This window comes from Ptychodera flava (genome assembly GCF_041260155.1).
Source record: "Ptychodera flava strain L36383 chromosome 23 unlocalized genomic scaffold, AS_Pfla_20210202 Scaffold_24__1_contigs__length_23054250_pilon, whole genome shotgun sequence".
NCBI lineage: Eukaryota > Metazoa > Hemichordata > Enteropneusta > Ptychoderidae > Ptychodera > Ptychodera flava.
In genome coordinates, this window is record NW_027248278.1 from 21,579,761 (window position 1) to 21,590,599 (window position 10,839).

General features: G+C 38.2%; 1 protein-coding gene across 1 annotated transcript; it reads left to right on the forward strand.

Moving 5' to 3' along the window:
* Window positions 1-218: 218 nt before the first annotated feature.
* LOC139125015 (solute carrier family 25 member 44-like) lies at window positions 219-8,894 on the forward strand. Its single transcript, XM_070691124.1, has 3 exons — window positions 219-1,324; window positions 3,695-3,822; window positions 5,145-8,894. The coding sequence occupies exons 1-3, from the start codon at window positions 730-732 to the stop codon at window positions 5,334-5,336; spliced, it is 915 nt and encodes a 304-aa protein (XP_070547225.1). The 5' UTR covers window positions 219-729; the 3' UTR covers window positions 5,337-8,894.
* The last annotated feature ends 1,945 nt before the right edge of the window (window positions 8,895-10,839 follow it).

The following is a 10,839-nucleotide window of genomic DNA, read 5'->3' on the forward strand; positions in this document are numbered from 1 at the left end:
CTTTCATATCTGAAAGATGAGAAATTCAAGGTCAAAGGTTAAATCGATCATTTCCATTGATATGTTTTAGTTTCATTAGCGGTATGTTTCGAATAGAAAATGTTCAAAAAATTCTAAAATAGTATTTCAGATATCCCTACTAGTTAAATAGTGGAAGGTCAGCTTGTGTGAGGAATATATAAGGAAGTTGTCGACCTTTACAAAGGTCATACACATGCGCAGTTGTAATATCACGGCTGCGGAGAAATCATGGCGGTGGTTCCGTGTGTATGAAAAGTGGCGAGCTGAAAGTTGCAAACTTACACACTGCTGTACCACAACGTCGACAGTGTAACGTATGGATAGGCAACAGTCAAGATTGTGCGTGCCTTAGTTTTGTGATTCCTGATTATTTCTATGCCAATAGTTTTATGGACGGACTCTGGTCATTGACTCCGTACTACTGCTGGCGGCGTTTACCAATGTCATTTTGACCCTTACGTAAAGTGTAAAAAGGTGTAGTTATGTGTGCGGAGCGAGCTGTTGACATCGAACTCTTCAACTTTGTCTGTTGTGCGTTGTCAATGTTGAAGTGTAAACGGGCTGCTATTAACCTCCCCAGTAATGTAAACCCGATATCACTTTGATAGTGTTGCTTGGCAAGTCGAACGGAAGAGAGAGTGGCCAGCGTTTGTGCGAACGTAAAAAATTGTTTTTGTGATACCAATAGTATACAATTACACAGTGACAATGGCGAGTCGGGACACAAAGATCATTGAGTGGGAAGATATGGACAAACGGAAGTTCTATGGTTTCGGTGTGATGATTTCTATGGGCATACGAGCTGCCATCTACCCAACCATCTTGATCAAAACCAAACTACAAGTTCAAAGACATGACACGTACTACAAGGGTACGTGGGACGCCCTCAAGAAGATCCTTCGATACGAGGGAGTGAGGGGCTTTTACAGGGGGTTTATGGTGAACGCCTTTACAGTCTTCTCAGGGCAGTGCTATATAACTACTTACGAGCTCATGCGTACTCGCTTTAAGCACATGAGTAACACAACCAGGTCGTTCATAGCCGGAGGAACAGCCTCGCTGGTGGCGCAGACCATCACAGTTCCCTGTGATGTGGTGTCACAGTTGTTGATGATGCAGGGTCAGACACAGGGAAGCGCTAGAATCACCGCTGATGGATCCGCATTAAAGAGAACCTCTGGTGTTATACGGACGATCTGGGTCAAAGAGGGCATGGCTGGTTTCTATAGGGGTTACTTAGCATCGTTGATGTCATTTATTCCAAACAGTGCTCTATGGTGGCCTTTCTATCACTTTTACTGGCGTAAGTTCCCACTCATATTTCTGCCATACAAAAAGCTGCAATGAACTTTATGATGGCTGCTAACCAGACTCAAAACCCAAGTGGCCATAGGGATATAAGTGTTAATTAAAGAGGAAGTTCACCAACTTCAGGATGATTTTTACGAATCTGCTAGCTTTTTGGCCACTTATTCTGGAAAAGCCATTTTCGCCATTTATAACTCGCGCGATCTTTCACCAAAATGGATAAAAATAGTGGTGGAAGTTGCATTATAGGGCTTCAACTCAATGTATATTGAATCATGGGGAAAAAAGCCCCGAGCTTGGTGCCTTTGTCACGTGATATGGCAGGAACCATCTTCCGATGGGTATGGCATTGTCATTCACGTTCACAACAGGCTGTGCGTATTTACATAACTATTGTGGTAGGAAAATATTACCTTGCACCAAAATGCATGCCATCATTTCAGCAACAGAAAGAAACTTTACATAAATTTGCAGAGGGCTGTACCAAATGCTCGCTGTTATCGTCATGGTGTTTTGAAGCATTATAACTTTTACACGTCGTGATGTCTTTCTTGACTCATTTCAACCAAATGCCCATCATGTTAAGACCTAGTATTGGTAACAACTCTGCGGTGCGATAATCATGCTTCTAATATCAATATCACCATATTATTCAATAAGTATTGTATTTGCTGGTATGCAGAAATAGATTGAAAGATTCCCTTGTATATGGTTCTCTACCATCGTCACCCCTAACCATGACTGTAAGTGCAGGGCTTGAAATTCGTATTTTATTCTCAGTAGCCCAAGTGTTCTACCGTGTTCTGAAGTTAGAAGCCCGAAGTTAAAGACTGATAGTCCATAACAACGTTTGCATGTTTTTGTTTTCCATCTTTGCAAATTGTACCTTAAAAATATTTATGGGTCATTTACACAATATGCTGCTCTAGCTCTGCTCAAGATTTCATTTTCTATCAAAATTAAACCTAATAATTAATTTTGAAATTAAGGTTGTGGGGTACCTCTCCTCTGTAAGGTTTTGACAAGAAGGTCTTATATTTTTAGTTTTAGACACTTAAAAAATTGCATTGCCCCGGTCAAATTTCCCAGCGTCTTTTTTTCATTTATTTTTGCAGTATTTCTGCCGGTCAAGGTTATTTAATGAGATGATGAATCAGTATACCAATAATTGCTAGAAGTGATCCAAGACAATAAAAATCCTGTTCTTTTTGTGACACTGCTGATATTAACTTCCAAATTATTGCCTCAGTTATTTAGTCCTTTCCGTGAATACTGCAAAACGATAGATTGAAAGCACCAAAAATCTGGAAGAAACTCCCTACCAGCATAACTCGCTGAAGCACGTGACTGTTGTAGTTAAACTGTTTCATTTTCAACTTGGCGATAAATAAAGTTTGCTTCATTGTTTCACTCTCCATAATTTTGGTGAAAAGCTAGTTGTTTTTGTTCAAACAAAGTATTTTTCTCTCAGCTTGTACGCAGTAATGAAAAAAATATACCAAACTTGACATGTTTGATTGTCTGAAAAAATTCAGTAGCCCATCTGGGCTACCACAATGTGTAATTTGGTAGCCCTATTTGCATATTCTTTCGTTGTGGAAATACATTCTTTTGTATGGTTGTTTACAAATGAGTATATTGCTGGAAAAACAGAGGTGGTCCATTCCTAAAAATCCGCTCATTTAGAACCCTGCTGCATCATCAGTCATGGCTTAGGGACAGAGTTGGAGTTTAGCGTGTATGTGACTGAATCTTTCTGTGTAATGCTACAGAATAATCATCAGGACTCGAACCCCAGACGTACATAATTTATTGTTAGCACAGTGGATAAAACCACTTCGCCAGTGACCACATCTCCACCCGTAAACAGTGTGGTTTAGTGACCCAATATGATGCTGTGATCAGACTATTGTATTTGGATGACATACAACAAGCCAGCATGCACAAATCGATCGCACAAACTCACCTCTAATTCTTAAAAGTTGTACAGTTGTTTCAGTGACAGCAGTTATGTTACTTTAGATCATTTGTCATCCTTAACCCTTATCCTGCCAAGGTCATATTTCACCATCAGGTCAAGTTTGTTAAAACTAGTGAAGCACAATATGTCCCATATGGTGCATTTAAACAAAATATTGAACATTTGAAGGCCCCTGAAATCACAGATACTAAAAACATGATTTTTATGGACTAACACCATTGGAACAGACCAAGCCAAATGGGTGGAAATATGTATGGTTTTGACCCAGTATCGCTTTTCACTGATGGGTAAGTGATACTGGCTGGCAGGGAAAGGGTTACCCTGTACTAAAACAATGAAGTTTCTGTTGAACCTTAACCTAGCTGTATTATTTTCATTTTTCAGAAAAAATGGCAGCTGTCACACCAGACGGGGTTCCGTTGATAATGATCCAGGCAGTAGCGTCTCCACTGGCTGGGATGACATCAGCAACTCTCACCAACCCTATGGACATTGTCAGGACCAGATTACAGGTATGTTCTTATAACAAACATTCCTGTTTGAGACTCAGCTGAACAATTATTATGCAGTAGATGCCGTGGCAACTCAAAACTTGCTTTTTCCAGTTTTTTGTCATTCTCTGACCAATGATAATTAAAGCCCCAATAGCTGCGAATGTTTGGCAAACCGATCTCAAAATATCCTTAGTTTTCCAAGAGTTTTCTTTGAATAAGACCCATTAGAGACCTAAAAAGTGTATAACGCTGCCATGACTGTCAAAAGTGGCATGTAAATTCAGAGGTTTTAACGTCATTTTAGATTTCCCGCCATTTTCAAAAACTAATCATATGACAGAGAAAGTAAAGATAAAAACAACAAAGTGTTGGCCATCATGAGTTGTGCATTCAAGTAAATGGCATCATGCTTTTTGCTCAGATGATCACATTTTTCCGTGGGGGCGCCATTTTATGGGTGCGGCACCCGTTTATTATTAAACCTGTTAAAACGTGTAGGCATGGTCCGAATCAGCGAGCAGTGATACTTCAATACACGTCCTTCAGTTAGCACATTTACACGAACCAACTTTGGTTTGAAAATAAAATCATGAAAATAATGCATAAAATTAGCAGCTATTGGGGCTTTAACAAGTTTCAATCTAACAAATGATTAAACTCATGATAGAGAAGTTTCTTTTATGAAAGACCCTGTATGGCTTTGAATTTTATGTTTCCAAATGTGTTGTCGTGAGTGCTTTTCTGAATTATTACAAAACTACCCACACTTGTAGTTTGACTTTGCCCAATATTGATATTGAAAACTCACCCCCCCCCCCTCATACCACCCACGTTCTGTGAAATACATTTAATCAGTATGATGCTGAGTTTATTTGTATACAGACACTGAGTTCATATAATATCAGTAGATTGTGCTCAAATATGGAAGCCCATGTCATTGACACTATTTTTGTATGCGCAATTTTTGTATGCACTTGTCCAATATTCTCAGTAAGGTATAGATTATATATGGGTTGAAGTGCTGCATCTCTGATGGCTGGAGATTACCGGAATATCAGTGACAACAGAGAATCATTTCAAAGTAGCCGACCAGTTACAATCTCCCATGCCACTTCACATTGGCTCTAGATGATTGCAGAACAGAAATTCTGACGCGATAGTTGCATGCAAGACCTCTAAGGAACACGCACAACAAATTTGCATATGAATAAGTTATTATTTTCAATACAAGGTTGATAGGATATGAACTGTTCACGTTCGTGAATAGCAGTAATATATGAAATATTTCTGAGCATGTTACCATGGCAACCAACATTTGTTTTATTGTCTCTGCATCACAGGTAACCGGGGGCAACTCCATCATCACTACCTTTGTCACACTGATGAAGGAGGAAGGTGCAAAAGGACTGACCAAGGGTTTGACGGCAAGATACCTTTCTGCAGCACCTGCCAGCTTTCTGCTGTGTCTCAGTTATGAACTCTTAAAGAGAATCAGTCTGAAAGGGGAACTTATCGAAACTAGGCAGTGGTAGTGACTGTACATGGTCCCTCCATCACTGTGACCAAACTAAGTTTTACCCTCACACCACTTTGGTTCAGCCCAAACCCTATTGTTATCCACAGTGATTGTGGACCTGTTTACTTGGAATTGGGGGTGAACAGGTTAAAAATGGCAATGGAAATTTTGAAATGTCATAATTCAACCGTCATAATTTGACCTTGTTATTGCTCAAAGAAAAACAAAATCAGGGAAAATCAGGGGAAAAAATGACTATTTGTGAGCGCCACCTGGCATTTCATGAGCATTTCTGATCAGAGCTGATTCACACATTCACTTGTAAAGTTTATTATCATGTTATTGACTCGATTCCAATTAGTCCATATGAAACCAGGTGTACTGCACCGTACTGACAGCCAATCACAGTCCCTCAAACACATCCTTCTGCCTAACTCAGAAAGTACCAGTCATGACTATCTCAATAATGTGACAGTAAAATCCGCAAGTCATGACGTCTTGGAAACTCAAACTTTTCTGAAAAGTAGCACATTATATTTATCAATTTTGTGCAATCTGTGCATAATGACGTGATCAAATATTGTCTGTTGACATTAAGATCATTTCAGAAAAGACAGTACGAAAAGGAAATATAAGTGTGGATTTCAAAGTATAAAAGATTTCTTAGTTTTAGCACCTTCTATATGTGACATTTTACCTGAAATTCAGGAAAATTCTGAAATTTACATTGTGTAGGTTTTTCATATCTGTGTTGTATGCTTGCACAAAAAAGATTATGTACTCATGAGAGATAAATGGAAGAAAAATTGAACAAGTTGACGCGACTGGAAGATCTGCTGTTTGTTTGGTGGATCTCAAAGACCCAAACTTTATTTTGTTTTATCAAAAAAAGTGCTGATTGCAAATGATGTAGTTTTTCTCTCATTAATACGCAAAAATAAGCGTTTGTCCACATTTTCCACAAGACCGATGAAAATCAAACCAGGTAGCATTACAATGGATACTGAAAATCACATGAATTTATGGCTCAGACTACAAGCTGCAACAACAGCTGCGCGTGCAACAACAAAGTTTGTCTGAATTTCAGGCAGTAGTGTCAAATGTCGTGTGCGTGCAGCTGTATTTAATAACAAACCTAAAATCGCAATCAGCGCTATTGAAAATTTAGCTCTGATTTTCAAAACACAGGGTCAGTGGCCATTTTGATCATCAAATGTCGGTAAATTTTCGCCAACTGTGACCTCTGATTATCACTTATGATTATGGAAAGTAATATTTTAAAGTTTCAGTGAACAAAGTTTGAGCGAGAATTTTAGATTTTCAGTTTTGAGATGTGTTCTATGGTAATGATTATGTGTCGTCTGCATCCAAATTGATGGAAAGAACTTTGTTACTGTGCAATGAAATCATAGAATGGCCCATACCAATATGGATGATGGCAAAATAAAAATCCTTTATGTCTTGAATGTCCAATTACTTGAAACAATTTACATAACCAGGGCCTTATAAACTGTAGCAAATGCTGACCTTGATGTTGTGCATAATGCTTTCTATTTTGCAGTCCTAAGGTAAATTGTCAGTGAACTTGGCAGTGCAATATGATAAGTCTGAAAAAGGTTGGCATGTCTCAGAGTGATGTCTGCAGTGTTAAAGTGAAAGAGTTTCAACTCTTGTCAGAATAAGAGGTGAATTTAGCAATGCTTAACCCTTTCACCACCATGGTTTGGCCTAAACCCATTGTTATCAATGGTGATTGTGGACCTGTTTATTGGGATTTGGGGGTGAACAGCTTGAACAACAAAACTGAAAAGTATGTGAACTTGTACAGAAGTCATGTTAGGTGAGGGACAGATTCTAATTCTACTACCATAGGTACTTAACGGTCAGCTTATAAATTGTGGTTGATCCGCAGAAGTGTTGAAAGACTGTCTGTGATTGGTCTATTTCTTTTGATGGACCAATCTGTGACCATGTACCACAGGTTGATAAATCGTATGACCAATAAGATCACACTGACGCACTGTGGGTTGGTCTGCTTTGTGTGTTGGCTGTACAACATTATGTTCTCTCACTCAGCACCTGATAATCAATGTGAGAGAAATACTGTATGCAGCTAAACAGTTGTTACAACAGCGCCTCCTATCAGGGCCAATATATATACTGATTGTGTTCTTCCTCACAATATTAAAGGTCCCATACATGGCTGAGAAAAGCTGTTTAGCCAAAAACTGCTGTAAAATAAACTGCATTTGTCAATATAAATTTCTTTTATTCTGAAGATGCCAAATACTATCGTAGTGATCATGAATACAAAAGCTGAATTCAAAGTGAGAATTTTTTATCTGTATGAATTGTATTTTAATGAACTTTTTATGATAATTATGATGTGGGCATAATATTCCAGGAACTACTGACGCATTCAAAATCATGACGTAAAGTTGAAAAAAGATACCTCAAAGTTCATATTTTTTCATCAAGCACTATCCCATATATTGTTGATCATTGTATTTGACTGGTGAAATGGGAAATATGTACCGGGAAAATTAAAAGGGAAACAGTCGTCGGAACTGCGCCTGTGCAAGTTTCTTGTTTACAAACAATGTATTTTGTGCACGATATCTAGATGCACCTCATCATCATAGCTGCAACATTTAAATTATACGATGTAGATTATGACAGACATGTTTTAACTTTCATCAATCACCATCGTACAGTGTTTACATTGGTCACATGGGTCCCATACGAACTGTGAGCGCAGTTCAGTCGACTGTATCTCTTTAAGAATTTCACCGATGTGTTGTGGTTAAACTCTCTTGCTCTTCAATGGAAAGGTTAGAGCTATGTACAGGAAAATCGCTTTCACCATTGTGCTGTGGCTGAATCCTGTACAATATTTTCCATAGTACAATTATTTTTTTACCGCAGTGTGTGGTAATTGGTGTCGCTCTGCACAAGCTTGGTCAAAGTTGGATTCAAAAGTTTGATCAAGCCAGACAACTGTCTTTTATACAGGGTGATATGCAGTACCTTCTTTTTAAACAAGTCTGGGAAATGTCAATTTTACTGAAACTTTTCATGATAGTCGTTATTTTTCTTACAACAATATTTGTAAAAAGCTACAGAGGTTTTTCCATCGCACAAGGCTCTCATAGTTGGGAGTTCAAAACCAGACCTCTTCTAGCAAATGAAAGGAAAAGTTAATATATTTTACTGTATCAGCCGGAAGAAACTGGGAATATGATCAGGTAATGTGGTGCAAATCACTCCTAGAATGAAACAGATAGGCTCAGTAACAATGTATGTGTGTATTATGCATTGATAGGTGTGATTGTGATTGACATCATTGATGCACATTCCACTCAAGGTTATCTGTGCAACTATTGAATAACCCTTTGAGTGCTGTAATTTGAAATTTTTCGCTCGTGGGATTTTAACCAGAGTGGTACGTGGGTATTTCATATCATAAAGTCAGGATTTATGACTCTTTACTTTTGTAACGACATGATTTATTTACGATGTGGAATATCAAAAATGATTGTTTTCAATAAACTCTGTGAAGAATGAAATATCACAAGGTTGCCATTTCAGTAGTGTGGTGTTTTGTTTTCATCTATTTTTAGTCCCCACGGACACCGTCCGGGGGGACTTATAGGTTTGGTCATGTCCGTGCGTGCGTCCGTGCGTGCGTGCGTGCGTGTGTGCGTCCGTCCGTCCGTTCACACAGATATCTCAGAGATGCAACAAGCGATTTCATTCAAACTTGGTACAAGGATTACTTCATATGTCATACAGATGCACGTCGATTTGTTTTGGGATACGATCCAATATGGCCGCCAGGCGGCCATTTTATTACGATTTTTTCATGTACAGAGCCATAACTCAGACATGTTTCAACCAATTTTATTCAAAGTTGGTACAAGGACATTGACCAATGTCATAGATATGCACGTCAATTTGTTTTGTGATACGATCCAATATGGCCGCCAGGCGGCCATTTTATTACGATTTTTCATGTACAGAGCCATAACTCAGACATGTTTCAACCAATTTTATTCAAAGTTGGTACAAGGACATTGACTAATGTCATAGATATGCGTGTCAATTTGTTTTGTGATACGATCCAATATGGCCGCCAGGCGGCCATTTTATTACGATTTTTTCATGTACAGAGCCACAACTCAGACATGTTTCAACCGATTTTATTCAACGTTGGTACAAGGACATTGACCAATTTCATAGATATGCACGTCGATTTGTTTTGTGATACAATCCAATATGGCCGCTAGGCGGCCATTTTATTACAATTTTTTCATATGCAGAGGCATAACTCAGGCACATCTCAACCGATTTTATTCAAAGTTGGTACAAGGACATTGACCAATGTCATAGATATGCACGTCAATTTGTTTTGTGATACGATCCAATATGGCTGCTGTGTGGCCATTTTGTTACGATTTTTTCATATACAGAGGCATAACTCAGGCATATCTCAACCGATTTTATTCAAAGTTGGTACAAGGACATTGACCTATATCATACATATGTACGTTGATTTTTTATGTGATACGATCCAATATGGTCTCTAGGCAGCCATTTTATTACGATGTTTTCATGTACAGAGCCATAACTCAGACATATTTCCACCAGTATCATTCAAAGTTGACATTGACCTATTTCATACATGCTCGTCAATTTGTTTCACGTCATGTAGCAGTAACATGTCAATTATTGAAGTTTCGTAAGTAGGCTGATATGTCAAGAAATATGTACTGCATCAAATTTATGAAACTTTATGCAGATGTTAACCGATGTTAAGCTCACACTGCTTTAACATTGAAAAAGACATTTATCAGTGTCATTTTAATTAATTTGTAATTGCATAAGTAATGAACTTTCCTAATTAGGGTGATATAGCCACAAATTAATACAATGTCAAATGTGATGAAACTTGATACAGATGTTGATCTCATAGTGTTGTAAATACTGCATCAAACTTTATGAAATATGGTACCAGTGATAATCTGTTAAGTGTTAGAATTGTATGCAAAAATGTTTTGCAACATCCTGTTGATTAATTCCTAGTTGACTCATTTATGAACTTTAGGATGGTGGCCTACATTGGTTTTATGTTTTCATCACCATGGAACTCATTCTTGGCCATTGAGCGCCATCTGTATCAAAGTATTTTTATCACAGACCTAACTAATGAAGAGGACTCTATCCTCTCTGAGGACATGTAATCAAAGTACCCATTATTAACAAGTGGGGACTGTGTCATCAACGATGACTTGTTAACTCCTAAATACAACTGTACTTAGGAAGCTATTAGAGTCAGTGGTAGCCCTGGTCTGTCTGTTCAATTACTTCCATAATTTTCAACACTTTTCTGTTTGTGACATATGTCATTCAAATCCTCTGTCAGGATTTATTAACGTGATTATGTGGTATGTGTTACTCTGATACATGCAAATTCAGTTACTGGACAACAGTTTGGTGCTGTTAACCAACCGGGTAACAGT